The sequence below is a fragment of the Phasianus colchicus genome, chromosome 15 (assembly GCF_987193195.1).
Source record: "Phasianus colchicus chromosome 15, bPhaCol1.hap1.1, whole genome shotgun sequence".
Taxonomy (NCBI): domain Eukaryota; kingdom Metazoa; phylum Chordata; class Aves; order Galliformes; family Phasianidae; genus Phasianus; species Phasianus colchicus.
Genome location: NC_143450.1, coordinates 5,102,464 through 5,125,311, shown reverse-complemented (window position 1 = coordinate 5,125,311; position 22,848 = coordinate 5,102,464). Strand labels below are relative to the sequence as shown.

The window sequence follows — 22,848 nt, the reverse complement described above, 5'->3', positions numbered from 1 at the left end:
ATATTACATCCACAGAATTCTACAGGTTGGTTTCTTTTATTTAACTCTTTGACCTTCATGAGCCAGTGAACTGTGTTATTTAGTTTGGATCCGATGACTCACTGGATGAGTCATGCATACAGAGGATACCCCTATTTTCAAAACTGCAACCTGGTGTCTGTGAAGCTTGTTTACGGCCTTGAAAACACATCTGCAGGTTAGCCCATCTCTTGAGTGACGTCGCATGGTTGAAGCAGATGCGTTCAAATAGTGCAATTATAATTCACAAAACTTTTTCATTATGAATAGAGATACATCCAAAAGAAAAAAAAAAATCAAAACACAAAAACCTTTCTACCTTAAATTTAGGTGCCGTCTTGACTCATTGAGACTATTTTTTTCTCAAGTGTCATTTTAAGCAGTGAGTCTATCTCAGGCTAGAAACTACTAATTTCTGGACGTGTGAAGAAATGTATGATGGAAGACTGCATTTATTTTGCTGAAAGGCTTTAACTGTGCAACACCTGAACTGCAATAGGAAAATAATTAACTAAATAGTTACAGATCAGCATGTGGAAAAGATACTTAAGGAACCAATAATTCAAACTGCGTTTTAGACTTTACATATGTTAAAAACAATATTTAATATGGTATTTTAAACATAATCTTCTTTCAAATAAAAATATCAGACAGGATATTACGATAAAAACCTCAGTAAGTTTGTTGATACATTTCTATTGGAGTGACTAATGAACCCACTGTGCCCTAGACAGATTCATAATGAAGGTTCATAGGTTCAAACTCTGTCTAGGGCTCATTCATCAAAATTAAATGCGTACTAAAGCACAGTATTAAAAAATATCTATCCATTCCTTCTGTGATTCTATTGCTTACTATGGGAAAAAAACTACTCATTTGACTTTTTGACCCTGTAACTGTGATCAACCGGCTCACTTGTCCAAGGTCAAACAAAATACAGCAGTGAAACTTGGACTTAGAAATTAACTTCAGCGCTGAGCAAGCGCAATATAAAAAACAGCAGTGGGATGATAATTGAAGCCCTGTTACCTGTGTTAATTAATCTTCATAAAGTACATTGGAAATAAAGTTGCCCTATAGTCACTAGAACTGATTACCAATAACATTACTGTAAAACAACATAAATTATTGCACGTATCTTTCTGTAAATTTTTTTCCCATACTTCAGATCTGTTGTGAATTACTGTATTCTCATTCATCTGCTCTGACTATTTCTTTGCCTGCTCTGCCACACTATCTGATGAAGGTAAAAATATCTCCAGCAGCATTTTCAAAACATGGTGCAAATATTTCTGTTCAGCCAACTTTTTTGAACTTATAATAAATTCAATTAAAATCTGCAGACGGGAGTGCCTCTCTTACAAAGAAAGGTTGAAGGAGCTGGGCTTGTTAAGCTTGGAGAAGAGAAGGCTCCAGGGAGACCTCATTATGGCCTTCCAGTACTTGAAGGGAGCTTATGAAACAGGAGGGAGACCAATATTTCACATTATCTGATAGTGACAGGATAAGGAAAACTGGCTTTAAAATAAAAGAGGGGAGATTTAGATCAGATGTTAAGGGGGGAATTTTATACTCAGACAGCAGTGAGGCATTGGCACAGACAGCCCACAGAAGCTATGGGTGCCAGATCCCAGGAGGCATTCGGGCTGGGCTGGATGGGGCCCTGGGCAGCCTGATCTTTTGGGTGGCAACCAGCTGCAGCAAGGGATTGGAGCTGGACATAGAGTGTCTTTATGGTCCCTTCCAACCAAGCCATTCTATTATTTTATGAATAACTAGTTAAGATAATGCAAAGATACAGAGTGCTTTGGGAGGACTGCTTATTTCATTTGAGTTCATTTCTTGATAACTAACACAGCTACTGAGTAAAGGCAAGATGATTCAACAGAATCAGGAATCTGAGCTGTTTATCAGTAATATGTCCGAGAAAAAGACCTGCTGTACACAATTAAGGAGAGTTTCTTTGTGAGATCCCTGGAGCATGGCAGTATTTGGCAAATCAAACTGGCTATGGAGCTGTGTATAACACCAAATGGGCAAAGATGAGAGGACAGCATATGTGGGAACTGACCTAACTGAGCAGTTCTCAGTTTTGCCCCAGCAGATTTTGAGTTCTTTTTAGATCCTAATGTACATGATTCTTCACTAGTGCTTTAACATTTTCATCATTACCCTGGACTAAACAAATCAGCAGAGTCATGGTTTAAATAGACAATTAATTATGTGATCCAAGTAAATAAAGTTGTAAATTCAAACAGAACAGTGTGTATGGTAATATCACATTTAAACTTTTCTCTGTTTTTAGTGAGGTTTAGGTTACAGTTTGTCATAACAGCTACATTCAGATAATATATTTACAACATAAAGGAAATTCAGTGGTTATCTTCTGGAAGCACTGGAAAAAGTGATTAAAGTATCTAGATGCCAGTTTTGTTCTTCCAATTGCAAACCATTTAAAATCTACTACAAAAGGCTGACTAAACCTATACTTCTGTCTCTTCTAGAAAAATATCCAGCTTATTTCCCTGCTAGTCAGCTTCCTTCATACCTGTCCTACCCACAGCCATACAGCTACATTTAACATCAGGTTTTTTTCTCCTGGAGTTACAAGTTTGTAGCAGCTTCTCATACCATATAGAAATTATTCCAAGCACATTCTTTCTACTCAAAGATCTAGGTATCAGGAGAACTCAAAAACAATTTATTTGCAAATCTATATGATTTTGTTTGAATAAGCACAGCCTTTTCTGGCTTGTGAAAAGCCTAACATCTAGCAAGATCACTGCAGTTGCTGAAGGTTTCAGATCATCACACCGCATCCTCTTTAAGAAATTGGAGAGCACAACTGTCCTGTAAAATTAAATTGTTCAGCTGTGCAAAATACATCCCAGACAGGTCTTATTTATTTTATGGATCCTATTTATTACTGTTCATTTGTGTTTTGTGTGTTTTACATTTCTGGCAGCACATACATCTAAACAGACAGACTGCAGTGACTGTATTGGACCAAAGAGGTTTTTATCGCTCCCCAAGGTGAATGGTTTACCCAGGGAAACTGTGTCTGCACTTCATTTAAAGTGAACCCTGAGGAAAGTCCAAACAAATGGGGCACGATACGTTTATCTCATGCATTCTAAAAATACTCTCAGAAGCCAGACTCCCTGTATGGAAGGTGTCACTGCATTCCAAAAGGTGATTCGGAGCTTCGGCTCTGTCAGACTTTCACTCCAAAACAACACAGAAAATGACTTTACTATGCTGGGAACATGACAGTGAAATACATTTTGTGCAAGAAGAGTATTTTCCTTGACTAAGATGCCAAGGTGTAAGTTCAAAACAGGGAATTTATTTCCCAGTTGCAGCTGAAATTCCCTAAATTGCTCATACATTACTTCTGTCTGTACCAATCTGAGATATGTTTATTCTTCTTTGTCTATAAAAAGACTGAGATAGAAAGCTTTGCTCGGAAATCACAGCCCAAGGACAAATTTGCTATCCCATAAATATTTGTGTTTTGCACATTTTCTGGATAACAGTGCTGTTGTATTCAGTAAGTTTTCTGGAGGGAATGCTTAAAGTTTAAGAAACAGATACAAAATTATGTTAAATGTACACATGCACATGCATCATGTGTAATATCACACATCATCTCAGCTCGCTATTTTGGCACTGACTGTGAAACTCCAGGTTTGTTTCGTAACTATTACAGCTGTTTGTCTTCTACAGTTCTTTCATCAATTGAGTTGTGTTTAAAAAGATCCCGGACCTCCACTAATCCAAATCATCTCTTGAAATACCTGAAGCTTTTATTAACTTTTAATTATTTTGTACAAATTACGAGTATTAATACTGTGATTTGAGGTATTTCCCTATGATTAAATATATATTGTCTGAGGTAGTGATTCATCAAATTCATATACTGACAGCATTTCAGTATGCAAAACATATGACACTTATTAAGCACTGTATTTACATTTGCTTAATATTTGCTCTTTGTGGGAGGTTTCCTGTCTCTGTCTCAGACCATAACACACTCTGCATTTCTCTTAGACAATGCTGAAAAAACCTTAAACACAAAGTCCACACAAGAAGAGGTAATCGTCACATTTGCTCATTTGGTTTTCCTTAAGAAAATATTTTGGTAACTAATAACAACAGGTTCTTATATTTATTTTATTTCCTTTGAACATTTGCTCTATGAATATCCAGAGCAGAATACGGAAAGTACGCAGGAAGAACAGAACAGTTACACAATCATAAATTTGTAATAGCTGCAGTGTTTTATAAGTCCGAAACTGAAGAACACAGAAGTACTTACAGATGGGACAGGGACACCAGGTCGTTGAAGGAACCTTCGGGAACACTGGAAATGTCATTCCCATGGAGCGTCCTAGAAGAGTGGAGAAGCAGGAAGGTATCACAGTGTGGTCTGCTGCTCAGAAGTGAGGGAATTGGTGCTTAAGAATGGTACTCGATTTTCCCTCCTTGTGAGTTTCTACAAGCTTCACAACTCACAAGCTTCCATGCTGCTTCTAGATGTTGACATTTAAAACAATGATACGATCAGAACTGTTGGTGACTAATGTTTTAAATTAAAAAGGTGATACACTATGCTATTAAAAGTGTATTGATGACAAACAGACCCTCACATACAGACCTGTAATTCTTTTATAGAATCCCATTAGCTGGAAACACAAAGAAAACAGAAGAGGGAAAACAAGAAATTAAATACTGACTTCAGAGAAACCTTAGGAGAGAGCAAAGATCCATGAGGGCGAATATATCTGCACTTTCACATTCGAGTTTTCCACTCTTATATTTGGAAATGCCTTTCTTGTGTGGTATTTTAAAAATCCACTTGACAAATATATTTATGTTACCAGTGAAAATACTTGAAATTAGTTGTTTTAGGGCACCATTAATCCTAAATAAAGAAACAAATATTTTCTCATCAAGGCTTTCAGGACCTTTGTGAAAATGTTCTCCACTGCTTCCAGGACAATTTCAGCAGACACTTTATCTCTTTTCTAAGAAATACATTTGTGGATATGTTACACAGGCAAGCATGAATAGATGGTATGATAGACTGCAGGAGGGGAGCGGATGCTGGAGGTGATAGTTATATAATAACTATCTAGAAAGTGCACCAGAGAAGAATTTTGTCTTTTACATAAATAGAAACAACTGTTTAACTGCTCATCCTCTGCTTTACTAGATAATTATCTGGCCAAATAAAGCATACAGTAACATTTATTTAACTTTTCTATTTCATATGTTACTGCCTGGAAGCTTAATACTTCACACAGTGATAGAAAGCACTCATAAGGAGTCAGTGTCTCTGGATCTCAATAGCCTTTTCTCAAACTAAAGTTGGCAGAGAAAATGCAAAAGAAAATCACATCAATGTTTTAATTTATTTATTTATTTATTTTGCAATTCTCCCCTGACCTGCATCACTGATAGCAAACTCCTGTATGCTTTACATCCTCTTTCCCAGCAGTACCAGTACCATATATGCTCTAGATGTGGCAGAAGAGGGCAGAACATAGAAATCTGGTGTGTGTCAGGTTTGTAGCAGCAATTTCCCTCAAGTTCTCGAGTTTGCCTGGTGATCTTGAATTTTTTGACAGTACAGATGCTTGAAATGGTGAAAAGGCCAAATATCTGGGCCTTTTCCTACACACAATAGCCCCAAATGAAAATAAAAGCACCTCTTTTTGCATCCTTTTTTCCTTTCTGCACCCTAACACCACTGTGAACCTCATCAGGATCTACGGGATTTATGCCTTAGAACTTTTATCAATGTTATCTTTCCATGCTGCCTTCCACCAACACACACACAGTGAGGAAGGCCATGCTCCCCAGGGGAAGATGCCACTTGTCCTGTGTTCTGGAAGCCTGGGCCCTGCTGTGGAGGCTGTGAGTTATGTGCCCATAAGCAATATTACCACGATCACGTTTCCCAGCAGCACACTGCAGCTGCAGTTTCTATTTCTTATTCTAATGCAAAATTTTTCTATGGGGCATGAAACTGCAAAAGCTACAGCACAGTTGTCCTGCTGGGATGTTTTTTACAGCTCTTGCCAAAAGAGTACCAAAAGCTTCCCTTTCCATCATTCTGAATTTCTTCTAAGCAGATCTAGCTTGGCTATTATTAGTAATGCTTGGTGTGTATAAGTAAGGATGGATCTCCAAGTAATTCATCCACACAGGAACTCCAGATAAAGCACGCTCTCCAATTCTGAACAGAATGAACAATGGCAAAGCCATACCCAAACAGCTCTGATATGTTGGTGGAGGATGAAAGATCAGGCCTGGTCAAGAAATTATCAGAAAAATGCACCCTCCTTCATTCAAATAAGAATCTTATAATGAACTTACGTTCTGATATTTTATACTTAAAGATGTGCAAGTGCCCTCTGAACAGAGAGCAGAACTTCAGTTTATCCTCACATCATATCAGTTGCCTTTATTCTGTGAATGCGTGTATTTGCCTTCCTAAACAAAATGTCTTGGAATCCTTTTCCAAGAGAAGCTTAAGAATGACAAAGTCATTTATCTATAAGAAAGTAAAAAGCATCAGAAACATAAACCCACGTTTAATGAAGGGCTTCACTGCATACCTCAAACACTGAGGTATGCTGCATGGATGCCACTGACAGCATTTTAATGAAGAAATGATGTCAGCAGTACCTCCACCCATACAGCTAAACTGAAATGATAAATTATAGCTAAAAAGCTGTAAGAACCTCATTATAAAACAGTGACAGGAGAGGTCAGCAGAACAATGATTTTTTTTTCTGTTGGATCAACAACACAAACATTTTTCTACCTGAGCAAAAGCTTGATTAAAATCCCAAACATTTGGAAAGTTAAAGCACATGCATGCACGCATTCACCCCCAAAGGCACAACTTCCAGTTATCTCATTGTCTAAACATCAGTAAACATAAGAGTGTGAATGTAAGGTGATGGTGGTCTCCTTTCAGAATACAATTACGGAACATCCAAATTCCTCAAACAAAAACTTTCTTCTTTCTGTAATCTAATTTATTTCTGAGTCTTGAGATAAAGGAATGAACTAAGCATATCCTTATGGGTTTCTGTTTTGGTTTGTTTTTTGTTTGTTCTTCAAAAAAAACCACAACAGCAACAACAAAACGCCAGCTGTCCCCCAGTCCTACTCCCAACCTGCTGTCTGGTAACATTAGGTAACTATAAACATACTTTTTTAGTAAAAAATAATCTACTCTATAAAGACAGTAATTTGGCTAAAAGCTTGGCTGAACTTGCAGAATAACTACAGACAGTCATTCTGCGATGCAAAAAAACCCAAACAACAATAAAGGCAATTAATATTTCTCTTAGGTCAACTCTGCAACATCCAACACAGAAGTATATTGCAAAAATTGGTTCCAAGGTTTTGTCTGAAGAGTATGTGCAGCAGCTTTCTCACCACATATATTACTGTGCTTATGTGAGCTCTGAAATACAGCACTTTTCTAAATAAATGTGAGCTCTTGAACTCCAGTAAACAATCCATCATTTTTCAGTAAAACTGAAACATCTCATTTTAGTAGAATATTTTGTAGCTCATTTAGAAATTTTTCCATGAATACAACATGGAAAATTGTTTTGTGATCTGATAAAGTATTTCTGTTTTTGGACTTTCCCTCCTAATTAAACAGAGACAAAATATTGTAAGTTACAGCACTGTCAAACAATAAAAATAATCAGTGCAGGACAAACAGAAACTTCTAACATTTATAATTCCCCTGTTTCAATCTCTCAGCTTTTAAAACCTATTAATATTAAGCTTCTTTAGTTTTGGAGAAGAAAATCACAAATTTTCATTGCAATAGTTTTGGTGGAAAAAAACTCTGATATAAACTTTTCCTTTTAAAAAAAAACAAAAAAATTTAAATGTTGAAATTGCCCCTCAGCACACTCTGGATGCCATTATGGATCAGCCAGGCAAAGACTGAAGACGTGACTATGTAAACACTGATATATATTCAGGCTTAAACATAAACATTTTGACTGTGCCCTTTTCTCAGCTGGGCTTGAGCTGAAAAGTGTAAGAGACAGAGGACAGAACCCGATATCAGTCAGAGATCACTTTCATCATACCTCTATGATTAGTCTGATTTTCAAATATGTATTTATTTTACTTAGTGCAGAGAGTCAAAAAGTAAAGAAAACATGAGGCATTTGGAAGACACTGAAGTCTGTATGAGAAGGTCATGTTAACTTTCAAAGGCAAGCACTGCCAAAGGTATTGAGATATCTCTATTCTTTTTATTAAAAAAAAAAAATAAAATGTGAAAATTGTATTGCTGATGTTTTCTCTTTTACATTCATTTGAGAATATGGATAATAAATAACTGACAGTAACAGATTGCACTCTATCACTCGGAAGCCCATTTTCCCCCTGGAGAATCGATTTTTAATAACAACGTAGATGACATGTGGCAAAAGTTGTAGCTGATACCAGAATTTTGTGGGCCATAATAAATCAAATCAATCAGGAGGCTTCCAAATGCAATGAGCATTCAGAGATTCCCATTCAGGCTTCATTTCACTCACGCTGCTCTGTGCAAGACAAGCAGGGCTTTTCCCTTGGAGAAGGAAGATATTTTGCAATTTGATTACTAGATCACTTAAGAAAGCCAAAAGATTACAGCTGATACTCAAAATAATGCCCTTTGTTTCTGTCCATATGTGGTCTGCAAGAGTGGAAGTGAAAAGATAAACTGTAGCTATCGGAAAGAATGAGGCAGGGTATATCTACACTCCAATTTGTTGTAGAGAATCCCAAGCTAGCTTTAATCAAGCTAGCTTGCATATAAGAAGCAAGCCAGAAGATAGCTCCATATGGAATAATTTATTTGGCCATGAAACTGAATATATTCATGTGTGGCTGAATTTCAGAATTCATGTAACAGCTCAAATGTGACCATCCTATTGCAGTAGTAGAAATCAGAGTCCCAAGCCAAACTTAAAATAACAAATCCAAACCACGTCTCTTTCTTGTTTTTAACAATGAAAGCTGGTAATCTAAATCTGTCTCTCTGAAACCTAGATATGTATTTTACCACTTATACCACAGTATAAGAGCCCTGCTGGGCACTGCCCTGTATCTTCTCCAGTTGTGGTACCTCCCATGTTAACAGCTTGATTCCACACTTTGGGACTCAATGCACAGTAGCTATTGCTCTTTAAATTCACAGAAGCTTCTGTATGCAAATGAAACCTAACTTAAAAAAAGAAGTTTCAAAGCACTTGGGACATACTATGCAACTCCTCTGGGCCATGCAGTGTTCAAATCTTTCCCCTCTAGCACTCCAAACAATCTCATCACAGATGAACAATCTAAATTTTTTGCTTCCAGGTTATCATACAAGTAATGATAACCCACTTGTTTTGCTGGGCAGTGGGGAGGATGGTGGTTTCTCCACCTTGTCCCAATACCTGTGCACGGTGTCACAGAGCCACACAAAGAACCAAGCAAAGCGAACTCGGGGTGAGCTTCTGATAGGCAGATGGGGACGTCAGTAAAAAGAAGACAGAAGTGGGAGTTATTCTAGCAGATACCTAAGAAAAGCAGTGGAGGGCTGCTTTCTGTAAGGAACAGGCCCACAGCCAACACTCAAAGACCATGGAAAGAAGATAACTTTCAGAGGAGACTATAAGCAGATTGCTCAATCCACAAAAAGCTGCTGAATGCAGCTACACTAGAAAAGAAGAGAGGAGAAAAAGATCTCCAAAGAAAGAAAGCACACGTGTACATTTTGAAATGCACCCACACTCCTGTCACCATGAGGTGAAACTTCCTCCACTAGCATTTGCTCTTGCATCTAATGCAAATTTACACTCTAAAACATGATCGATTCTCAACACTTTTGAAAGACAGACTCTCTGCAGCCTCTTGGAAGCCTGTTTTCATGATAGTTCTTGTCCCTGACCTATCAGAGAAAAGTCATTCATCCTGCAAAAATGTAACTGCTTCTTTTCAAGGTTTAGAGTTCACCTGCTCTAGTCATTACTGGACATATTGCACCTAAGTACAAGTACACTGAAGCTAATTGCATGAAAATATTTATGACTACTGAATCAAGTGAAAGCCATCTGCTCATTAAAAACCTCCCTGCCATCAACAGCATCCTAATAAACTGCAACTCAGCTGCACTGAAAAAATGATACTTACAGCACTCTAAGAGACCTGAGCCCATTGAACGCGTGGACTGGAATGCACCGAAGTCTATTGTAGCTCAAGATGCTGTGAGAATGAGAGAACACAGTTACAACACTGTATTTTCTTGGATCATTCCACTTTTACTCAAGCCACATGCTTGAGTCACAAGGTATATATTAACTGTTTAACATCTAGGTTGGCATCTGAAAAGCAATTCAAATTTCAAAAACATTGGGCTACTTACAGTGTTGATAACTGGGTCATGTTGCTGAAGGTATAATTGGCCAATACACTTATGCTGTTGTTGCTCAAATCACTGAAGGAATACATAAAGAAAATATCATTTATATGTACGACTTTAGAGATACATGTCTTTTTTGGAGCTTACATAATATGTTCACAGCAAAATGATTGAGGCAATGGAGAAGTCACATGTTAGCAAATGATATAATATTTTCTAACCGACTTGGACTAAGCTCTAAAAGCAAGTCACATCAGAACATTTTCTCAACAAAAGCCTTGGACTTTACAGTAAGGCATATTTCTAGCACACAGCATTCCAACAACAACAACACCAACAAAAAAAAAACAACAGTAAAAGCAAAATTTTCAGAGAAGAAGGATAAATTAATAGGTAATACAAGCATGGGTGAATATTTGCTGTACCAGTTTGCTTTTCAATTTATTACAGGCATACCATTTCCTTATGCTCTTAACATTGACAGCTACTAGAACAACCCTGCGTAAAAAGAATGCGCACTTCGGAATAAATTCACAAAATAAAAGATGGGAAAGGAGTTTGCGTTGCTTCAGCTAGAAACAAAAGGTATTGCATTGTTCATTTCAAAACAGTCATTTAGGCTCAAACAGAGCATTTTATTTTGTTGTTGCTCTCCCTTGAAAAATAAAATTAGAGGTGTTTCCAAATGAAATATTTTATATAAATATATATATATATATTTATATAAATTTATATATATTTGGAAAAACATATATAGGGAGTATATATATATATGCCTGTTATTATTCTGCCCATTTGACTTGAGTACCTACAGGTGATTGAAAAAAAATTCTGACAAATATTTCAGCTAAGAAATTTTGCTCCGGTGTATTTCAGGGAACAATTTACTCAGTGAACTCTAGCTGTGCCTCTATCTGTATGACTACCCATAGCAAAAACAGCTATGTAAATTTTCATTAACTTAGCACTATAAATACTGCCTCAACTAGGACAAATTAATGCTGTCTCCTCTGTTAATGACCTTTACTGCTTTGCACAGATAAATCTGCCAAGTGGTACAGCAGCACATTCACAAGAGGTTTGTCCTGCAGCAGATGCTGGAAGCTCCTGCAGAGGAAGGGTCCATGGTGCCCTTAGTCATTTCACTTTGCTCTTTCTCCACTCTTTAGGAACGTTCACTGGCAGCAGTTGCTACAGCTAAACTCCTTTTCAATTCCATTTACAGAAGATTTGTGTTTTTTTGTGTTTTGTTTTTTTCCCCCCCTTAACACTAATTTCACATGTTCCATCTACAAAACAGTGCAGAAAGAGTCATCTATGTTTCTTGACATTGGAGCCACGTATCTTACATCAGTGTCAGGTGCCTGAAGGCAGAGAGTCCCTTCGGCACAGCAGTCAGGTGGTTTCCTTCCAGGTATCTGGAAAAAAAGTCACATTTGACAGTTATATAAACATGTTAAAAACAACTCTGGTCACCCAGACTGCATCGTGAATGAAGAAAATACAAATTAAAGTCAGTTGCTAAGGAAATTGTCTTGGATTCATTGCTTTGAAACTGTAAGAACTTTTCCTTTGTAAGTGAATTATCCCATATGCAAAACATGACAGTAGCTTACTGATGGTTTTGTTCAAAACTTGGAAGCAAATAAAAGATATATGGCGCACAGCAAAGGGAAATGATTAGTTGGTCCTCCTAAGACAGCAGATGAAGAAGTAAGGGGAGAAGGATTGTATGGGTTGTGCCCTTTACAGAGAGTCAGCTTTAATAAGATTGCTGAGAACACTGAGTGCTGACTGAACCTGTGGAAAGGTGTTGTCGTGTGCCTGAACATCCCTCACACAGACAGGGAGAGCTGTGCTTCCAGGTCTCTGTGCAGCAAAAAGTTTCACTCGTTCCATTGTCAACAGAAATATCTATGACTTTGATGCCACGTTTATGACGTCTTTGGTAGTTATCAAAGTAATGAGACTGCAACAGAAACGTGCCCAGCACGGTCCTTCAGAAACCTGCCCGAGGACACATCCACCAGGCCACAAATCGGCCTTCGTACAAAGCGCAGTGTGGGAGGAACGCACAGGTGGGGATTAAACATGGAACGGTTTCCTCTCAGAACACGTCAAGGCATTATTCCTGTGGGACCACTGCCACTGCTGTGGTATGCTTTGAAATGTTACCACAGGCGGTCAGGAAACGGAGCCCACAGACAGCAGAGCACTCCATGCTGCTCAGAGCAAAAGCCAGCACCCACGGCAAGAACTTGCATCCCACACACACCATTTCCTTGTCTTTGGCAGCAGACCTCCTTATTCTGCATTCACTAGAGTAAACAACAATAACAACAGATCATTGCTGTGCTGCATGTTCCCTCCCTACACCAACTGTAACAACGCAGAGATATTTATGTAAACTAAATCCAAGAAACGTTTCCCACAAGTTTTATTTTTATTTTACACCGTTTAAAAATAAAATCTATAAACACTAACAGAATTTTTTACATAACACATTTTGCAACTGTCACGTTTTATTTTTCCTCTTTAATTTTGATATAATGGCCTGTCACCATTTTTGCTGCCTGAGCCTCTTTTTAACTGGGCTACTCCAGGCAGAATTTCTTGCAAGTTGTTGGATGCTGGAGCCTCATAGCGATAAAAGGGAAAATCCTCACTCTGAAATGAGTAAAGAGGAAAGCCCACTTTTCTCCTGTCCCCAGCCTTGTGGTTTTCTGTTTTGTCTGTGCACAGAGGCCTGTAAAGGCAGAGTTACACTGAAGCACGTTGTGGAGCTGACCCAGACTCCGCTGGACAAGCTGGAATACGGGCTTTTGAATTTTTAACCAAAAGCAAAATCCTTCCTTGATGAAAACCTGTTGAGCATTCACAAAGATCACAAGCATCAAGTGCTGCTATTATACAGCAAACAGTTCTTGCAAAGCAGTGAGGGCCGTTCTGCTGCCGCAGGTTATCCCAAACCACGGTGTGGATTAGTTATGCCACATTCACACTTTCCATGGATATTCATAATCAGCAAGTGTAAAGTCACTTGCTAATTTTGACTGAATTTGATAAAAAATATTTTGAAAATCAAGTGGCTTGGTGTAGTGTAATTTCACACCATAAATTGTTACACAGAAGATCCTCAGAGTTTAACCACATATGTTACTATTTAGCAGGGCAAATGGTGTCTCATTTCCCCAGTTGTGGTCTGCTATAGATGCATGGGGTTGCTGAGAGTCCGTGCCTTCCCGTTTATCCTACAATGTCTGTAAATCCTACAGTCATGTATGAGGTTAAGTCAAGTCTCCAGTGTTTATTCCACACGTACAATCCAAAGGATTTCCAAAGGAAATCAAAAGCAGGTCATGCATTACATATTCGGAGGCAATATATGATTTTCATTTAGGGAAGGAGACTCAACTCGTGCAATGCATTGAAATCTTCAGAAATAGATTTTCAGGATATTCTGCTGTTGATCCCAATATGAAGTGGTGTGCAATTTGAACAAACTGATGATAGCTGGGTTTTTTTTTTTGCCTATTTTCCTTTTTGGTGGAATCAAAACTTGATGGTGCATTTTAGTCCAGTGCTTCACTCCTTCAACTAACAGACAGGCCGGCTCCTACAGTGGGATCTGCTTTGAATAGCACTGGATTTGTACTGCAGACAATCTGATGGTTACGTAAATGTGCTTGCAAACAGCTGCAGTACTTACGCTGCTGGTATAATTTCTGAATACAATTGTATATGGAAAAATTACTGATCATACACTTCTCATGCATGCAGAAGATCAATTCCCCACTATTAAATCTTTCGCTACATTATACAAAGGAGGGCAATATTTTCTAAGCAATGGGCATTCATTTTGAAAGTACTTAAGTGAAATGGATTTGAAATAACCAGAGCCTTACAGACAAAAGAAGATGCCAAGAACCAGGAGGGTCTAAACTGCAGTATTTGAAGAGCACAATGGCTGCAGATGAACTGCCACCCTCAACAAGCAAGGCCTCCATCAGAACAAGGAGCAGATACGAAGCGGCAGTTCTGCCCCTGGCTTGGCCAAAGGAGAGGTGATCTACAGGGACAGCAAGAGGGCTGGAACTGGATCTGGTGAATAACAGGATTATTCCTGAGAGTGTAGGGGCAGAGTCCAGTAACAAAACTCTGTGGGTACATCTAACCATGGAGGAAGTTACAAAAAAAAAAAAAAAAAAAAAAAAGCAAGCAACAAAACAACAGGATAATGTAGAGAAAATATTGTAATTTGTAATTATTTCTAATACGTAGCCAAAGTAAGATGATGTACGTGGCATCTGGTGTGCAAAGAAATTCTGGCATGAATGAAAAAAATTATGGCTAATTTTAACACGCAGAGTCAAGTTATGAATACAGAGAGACAGAGTAGAGAGTGGGTGTCAGTGCCTTAATACAGACATGCTGTCTAGTATTCAGAACAACCTCCTTTGCTCCCTAAAGTCTCTAAACTCTGCAGTTCAATATATCAGACTGGAAATTGTTTTTTGTCCCATGAATGCTGCTGAGAATCCTGCAGTCTGAATAACAAGTTGTAGCCAACAAGTAACTACCAGAGTCAAAATAGGAAAAAAACCCACAAAACACGTGCTCATATTCTTACAGAACGACACCAACCATGCGTCAGAAAGGATTCCTAAAAACCCACAGGAGCACTAAAGGCAGAAACCTGCCTGGCCAGGAAGGCTGGTGCTGTGGGTACAGCCAAGCCTTGCTCGCCTTTGTCCTACCTACACCAGCTCCTGGAGCCCAGCGCCCACAGCCCCCAGGGGCTCATCCAGCATCTTCCACAAGCACTGACTTCGTGTGTTAAACATTTAGAGCTATGCATAAAAGATGACAAAGGGAAAAAAAAAAAAAAAAGGATGATAGAAGCATCATGTAACCATCTGAATTACCTGGACATTTTTACTACCGAAATGACCATTGAGCCATAAAGCTGAGCTCAAAGCAGCAGTCTGTGCTACAAGGAGAAACTGGAGAGAGGAATCAGTTATCAGGCAGTAACTGACACAGCACAAAGCCTTTTCTTTAATTTCTTTGAATATTCCATATGGACTGTTATATTAAAATAAAAAAAAAAGAGAGATTTGACAATTTTATGCAGCTCTATAAGTTATAGTTGAAACCTTTTATTGCAGATATGTAGTATCCTAAAATTTTGATGCACGTTTTATTTCCTAAAAAAGGTGGGCTTGAGTAGAACTGGTGTGAAAGATGAAATATGTGAGGATACCACACATCCACAAAAGAAGAGTTTCAGTTACAGTTTCCTGAGAAGAAACGCAATTCAAGCACTGATTCAGGTACAAGTCTGGATCTTGCACTTAAGAAAGGTTTGGAAAATTGGACTCTGGATTTTGTTGCACTGATATGTCAGACCACAACCCACATGGCCGACACATAGAAATGTGACTGTGTTTGTGATAAAAGTGAAGGCCCTGAAGTTACACTTAACTTTATTCTCTTAATGCTAAAATCACCTTTCTGACATGCACTCCAACTTCACTCATGCAAAATATCATTTGAGACTGCTGATCTATTTAACTGTTCTAAACAGATGGCTGCAGATTTTAGTCCTTGATTTGAACTGCAGCTAGAATATTCTTCTATAGACCTATCCATCCCCTCAAGTGGGAGAGCTTTGCTTTGCTGGAACAGGCAGCAGCCCAGAGGCAGGCAATGAAGAGCTGAAAGGCCGGTGGATGGATTCCTCACCACTCAGCCTCTGCTGAAAAGTGCAGTGCAAAAAGGGACTGACCAGGCTTGCAGGCAAAGAGACAAAGCATGTCAAGGAAAAAACGTAAGCAGGAGAGAGCTCTGTAAGGAGAGAAACACCAAAGCAAGTGCAAAGATTAATACGTATTAATATAAATCACAAGCAGTGATGTATGGTTGATGTCCAAGAATCCCATCACTGCTCTCATACAGCACAGTGCCATGACAACACTGGGTCTAGAGATGACACTGTCCACATGATTGCCTTCAGCTTTTTCCCTCAGTGCAAATTGTTATTTCCTCTAGGTCTATAAAAGGAATAGGATCTTGTCAGATAAGACTGCATTAGAAATAGAACATGAGTTTATCAGAAAAAAAGACCAGCACTCACACACTAAAGTAATATGTAGACGGAAAAAGAGCATGGGAAACTTAGTTCAAACAGACTTAAAAAAAAGAGAGAAAAAGAAAAGAAAGCCTAAAACACAAAGCAGGAGTGAGCAAACGAGCTCACTGCATAAACATGTGTTGAACTGCTGGACTAGAAAAGTGCCCGTGGTCAAAGAATGAAGGCTTCTCTTCAAAGCAAGTAAACAGTAGGAAAAAAACGCAGGCAGTATGTGTATATGTATTTATGAAAGGAATTTGGAGGAAACAATACAGTATTTCCCTATTCCTAGGAAGCTGAACACCCCATGATGATGAGTTCTGTGAAAGAAGCACTGGGAAATAGAGATTTCTTGTACTGCAATCCATTTAAAAGGCAGGAGTCCCTGTGGTCTCTCCAACTCTGTTCTGTGTGGAAGCATTCCCTGCCAAGGCAATCCCTCCTCCCAAGGGCCTGCAAACCAAACACAGGTACATCTCCTGCCGCTCCCAGCTTTAAACAGGAGGGACATAATGGATTTCCCATTTGCTGTCAATGCCCACATTCAGAACAGAGAATCAGGTCGAGGCTGGAAGGGGTGAGCCCAAATCTCCAGTACACCATATCACAAGCATTGACGGTGCTTTCGGCTGAGCTACAACACAGTGAAACAAGACCCAGAAAAGGTTAACTTACCTTTTCCCTGCTTGTCCATGTCAGAGCTACATACATCTTTTCACATTGGTATTTAATGTCTGTTTTACACAATGAAAGAATTCCTGCTTCAAGGTTATTTTAAGACCTCTAAAAGAATTTAAAAGATCTCATGAGAAAGTTGTATTCGTCCTCAGCAGATTGGTTTATCCAGATACAAGGCAGTGTTTTCTTTTTTTTAATCATGTTGTATAAAAACACACTGCAGTCTAATAGAAAGCACTGTAGCTCATGTGCCTTGTAAATGATTGATGTTTATAAATGCCAGACTGGCACATTCATAAAAGTCCCACTGAAAAGCTCCCCTGTATCCCATCACCTTTCAGGCCACCCACAAGGGGAGCTGCCGGCTTTGAGGACAAGAGGCTCTTCATGCCGCGTCCCTTCCTTGGCACAACCTCTGTCCTTAGTGGCTTTGTGCTACGGGGGAGGCATGGGCAGCCCGTGCACTGCCTGCAGGTTGCTGACCCGACAGTGTAGAAGGGGAGAATGGCAGAAGGGGAGAAAGGCAGCATGAGCTGAGGTAAGACGGAGGAAGGTTTTTTCTCTCCCAGAGCAGCGCTGACTGCTGTACTGGTGGGAAAGATGAAGGCATCCCTGCCCTAGAGACTGTGATGGCTCTCCCTGGCCATGTGAAAGCTCATCTGCTGCAGCAGGCAACTCATGCACTGTGCAGTTCCTAGTGTCTTTGACAATCTTTGGCAACATACTTCAGCCTCTAGACACAGCTGAAGGGATCTGGGACTGCCCTGTGGGAAGGAGGGCATTTTGGTGTGAGGAGTGGAAATTGACTGAACAAAATTAACCACTGCGTCCAGACAGTTATTGGGTTCAGTCTGCCAAATAGCTGTGGTCTTCAAAGTGAGGCAAGAGGTGGAGTCCCACAGGAGATGTTGATTGCCATCGCAATTACGACAATTCTCAAATAGAGAACAGTAAAAACTACACGCTATTAACTTGATACACTGTCTTCTAGATGATGGTTAGCATGCTAATCTGGAAGCAGAAGAGAGGCAGGTAAGACTGATTTCATTTCATTTTTTAAACTTTGTTCTTTTCACTGTTTTCACAAATTTTTTTGCTTCAGTAACTGCAGCTCATTTTTTGGCATAGATACATATAAGGAGTTCAATTTATGTTGGTTGAGAGAAAAGTGATCAGGATTGAACTGGGAGACAGTTGGGACAGATTCAAGGTTGTATTTGCAGAACATGAACAATTCTGAGCCAGCCTGTCCATGGCCGACTGTGTTCTGCTGACACATTTCTGGATTGAAAGCAGAAAACAGAACTAGAAGCTTGCACAGCCATGAGGCTCCTACTGAAGAAGACAGTCATGTAAGCCTCTATGAACTCAAACTGCTCAATTCCAGGCTACTGCCTCAATTGCCAAAGAAATAGCGTAAGAAATGTAGCAGTTTTCAAAAATGTGAGATTAACTTCACTCTTTTTGTGAAAGTTATGTTGTCAGTGCATCGGATAGTATCAGTAAAACCTGATATGCGAAATTTAAAGATAAAAATTCCTCAGCATGGCAGTGGAAATCAAAGCAAAATCTGTGCTATCTTATTCTTGGCAAGTCATACTTGAACAAGAACAAGATCTGAACAAGAACAGAGTAGAAACTGTAGATTCTTTATCATGGATGGCAATATATATAAGGTAATACACAGGCCTGGACTTGGCTTTGGATTCAAACCACTTCAAACATACCCAGTGCTCCCATGGATGTATTAATCAGTGCAAAATATTCACGTTCTTTTTCATTTCCACACACACTCTCAGTCCACTCCCCATTAAAGCAACAAGGCCCTACATTCGACTGCAGTATAGCTAAAAACAGCACAAACCCCCTTACACTGCAAAGGAAGTCAAAGGATGTGTATTTCACTCATCAGTTGCCACATTACTGAATGGGGTAAAGCAGAAGTGGATTTTCATCCATTACAAAATTCAGTGAACACAACAACTAACTCAGCCAACTACATTCATAGAGAAATATAGATGAGCTTGTAAAAAGCTTCAGGAACAATTCACCTGGGATAGATTTGAATAAGGAGCTATAGGAGAAAAGCTCTGTATTTCTATTGCCAACTGTTTAAGCCAAGCAGTGCCACCAGGGTATTTTCTTTCTTTGGAAAGAATCAAAATCCAGTATAATAGTAAGGAGTAGTTGAAAAGAAGCCTAGAAAGATGGTTCTCAACTAGGATGAATTTACTTTACAATGTAATCTAATTATCACTTTTTTTAGACATTTCATGAGGCTTGGAGAAAACTCATTGTTTGTTTCCACCACATGGCAGTTTTTCTTCCTCCTCTCTGCCTCCTTAGAGGATAATTAGCTCACAGCTGCATAAGTCAGGAATACATTTTCATCGTCCTTTCAAAATGCCTATCGTGAGTTCAGGCAGCTCAGAAGCACTACGGAATCATTTGATACTAATATATGCATTTGTTCCCAGCAAAGAACTAATGAGTGCAAGGACAGATAAACTCTGTTCCCATTGTACAGCAATGCAGTCGGTCAAGGGACAAATAAACATAAAAATAACAACAGTTAAAATGTACAGAAAGCACCACAGCACAAAATACCAGCCACTCTGTCACTGAAGGTAAAAGCCCCAAAGGACCCACAAAGCTTCCCCACAATGTAATGTCATGAACTTCTCATGAAAGGAGCCACGTGAAATGTAACTTACAGCTCAGTCACATCTTTGGGAATTCCTTTGGGCATTACTCGCAGCCCTTTGTTGCTGCAACGTACCACCGAGTCCATGCAGGTACACTGGGAAGGACAAGGAGGAGAAAGCAAGCAGCTGCTTTCATCATTACCTGCAGAGGAGAAATGGGATGCTCAGAAGAGAAATCAGCTTTCAGCACAGCCTGATGCACTTTGACAGCAGATTCTTACGAGGACCAGTGAGGAACATCCCTGAATCCAGGTTAACCATCACAGAATTTTGAAGTTGCTCTTTGGATCAACATACAAGTTCTCCAGGCAACAAGAGCAACAGTTGAAAAATTGAATGGCCGTATTTTTAAATAAATATATTATATATATATATTTTCCCCCAAGCAAGATCTACTTCTCTACTAATCTTTCAAATATTGTAAAATCAATTATGTGAATTCTAAATCCTTCCCCTGTCCCCAGGATGGACATGGTGAAATGGATAACATGACAAGAACGTTATCCTCAAACTCATCTAGCTAGATGACATCCACAATCTACTCTGTTCAAGGAAGACTTTTCTATAAATTCAATTTTTAGATGTTAATTTCTTATTTTCTAACATCAGCCTGGCACTCCATTTATCATTTGAATTGAAAATCTCATTGCTTTTGACAGGAATAACCGGGCAAACAACAAACTGAGCAGCATACTTCCAACTGCTGGCAGCCCATCTGTGCACACATAAAAATATCTACTTTTTCCAAAAATGGATTCAAAGTTCCATAAACAACAGATTAAATCCCATAATGGAAGAACAATAGTTCTGCAGAACAAACCAACACTTTGAAGTTAAGAACGCTAAGGCAGGGATTTTCCCCCCAAAAAACAGGCTTTACAAAACATGAAGCAAATGCATAGTACAGTATCACGATGCATATGGAAGAAAACACAGTGGCACATTCTGTAGATGACAGTGAGGGGAACCACACAAGTGAGAGTACAGGCAGCCTGAGTGGACCAGTGCCGATACACAGGGCTGCAATCCAAGAGCCCACAGTCAGCCATCATTATGTGCCTTCAGTTTTTAAAAACTGATGCAAGGACTAATTGAGACTGATCTGTTTCTTCCTTCCCTCTGCTGGATGTACCCATGAGCATTGAGATTAAAGACTAAGAGTGGAACTCCTGCTACAAGATAACAAAATTACCCATGAATGTATGGGCAGGGAGTCATTTGTATTCAGTGGGATGGAGAAGCATGACTAGTTTACAAAAGAAAAGAGATTATTTTTTTTCTTTTTTTCTCTCCAGCTGAGCTTTGCAGATGGAAACAAAGTTCAGAGCCTTTTGGAAACCTGCAGAAAATGTATTTTCTGCATATTCAGCATATTCCATTTTCCCCTGAATTCTGTTTTTCACATCCTGCCACCACGTACCTTTCATTCACCACAGCTGTTTCACTGCAAGTGCAATGGAGAAAGCTGCAAAGCGTGGAATGTCATTTCATTGACCAGGATTTTTACTTTCCTAACTAAAAGCCAATTATTCCTGAAAGACTAAACTTGGTTCCCTTGAGCTCTGAGTCCAAAGCATTTGGGCCTGCTGCCAGGTTGCCTGACTAGGGCAGAAGTTCATTTCTGCTCCGAGTAGGAAACTCGTATTACTCTCAAGGTCTCTTTAGAGGTAAGAGTACCTGCAGCTCCAACACATCTGAGCTTTTGAGGCAACCACAGCCTACAAGTTAAGTTAGCAGTGTATTCATCTGTCAGTTTTTCTTATTTTCCTTAAATTTTGCTGGATCATAAGACAAAGATGAGAACTACCTGAAGAATAGTGACATTTAAGGAATTTCTTTTTTTTATTTGTAACATACACGGACACAGCAAAGCACTAAGCATCACTGAGTCTTTAAAGTACTATCTACATTTTCTTTTGTTATTTCCCTGCATTCATTTGCTAATGGTTAAACCAAGCAGTTCCCCAAACATAGAATAACTTCCAATCAAAGATCACTCCCACTGGCTTCAAAGAGTTTTAATTACATGCATGAATAAGGAATTGGGAGGAAGGGCTAGGGTTATACTGAGATTATACAGAGCAGAGCATTTGTCTTTCATGAATTTGTTCTTTATGTGAAGGTAGTGGAAATGCAGAATGTGGACAACAAGAATGAAAGTAAACTGATAGGGAACAGTGATCTTCAGCTGTAGAAGGCTGTCTTCATCATCATTAAACTGAAATATTCACTATGGATTATTGTCTGATAGGCAGGGAGGCCCTGACACAGAGCCAACATTACCATAGACACCAAATTGAACTGGATTTTCTTACCCTCACAGGTGAAATCCTGGGTATCTACATCTTGGATTGGAATATCCTTCAAGAAAAAGGGCTTCAAGCAGCGTGGATTTCCACTGACAATTCTCTTCTTCCTCAACCACTTTCCCAGCCAGGCCAAATGACAGTTACAATTAAAGGAGTTCGCCAGCAAATTGCTGAAACGGAACAAGATATAATTGCATCAAAAAAAACCAAACCAAAACAAAAAAAAAACATACAGAAATACTTAAGTAAGTAGTGAAAAAAGACAGGTTCCATGTCCAGACTCTTTCCTGCCATCTGTTTCTATGAGATCCTGTTCTGTTCTACAGACAGGGCACATGCTATGCAGGTTTGATAGGAACAAGGATTGTAATAAAATATATATGCATATAAATATATGTTTATAAACCAAAGCACTTACTGCTGTATCTATTATTTAGATGCACTTGCATCACCAACAGGGCTTTACTCACAAGTGTATTTAAGCTCAAGCTATAGCCTACACTCAAGCCTAAACTCACTTCACACAGTGGCACACATATGCACGATCTTCAGAGGGATGACTTCAGCTGA

At 39.1% G+C, this 22,848-nt stretch overlaps 1 protein-coding gene across 7 annotated transcripts in view; it reads right to left on the bottom strand.

The window, feature by feature from the left end:
* Positions 1-22,848, bottom strand: part of SLIT3 (slit guidance ligand 3) — a 538,052-nt gene that overhangs the window by 73,942 nt on the left and 441,262 nt on the right. For all 7 annotated transcript variants that reach the window (XM_031598017.2, XM_031598018.2, XM_090150937.1 and 4 more), the window contains 6 exons: positions 22,285-22,448; positions 19,979-20,111; positions 11,803-11,871; positions 10,457-10,528; positions 10,225-10,296; positions 4,337-4,408 (listed from right to left, as the gene is read on the bottom strand). In XM_031598017.2, coding sequence (XP_031453877.2) covers positions 4,337-4,408; positions 10,225-10,296; positions 10,457-10,528; positions 11,803-11,871; positions 19,979-20,111; positions 22,285-22,448 — 582 coding nt within the window. The remainder of the gene's footprint in view (positions 1-4,336; positions 4,409-10,224; positions 10,297-10,456; positions 10,529-11,802; positions 11,872-19,978; positions 20,112-22,284; positions 22,449-22,848) is intronic.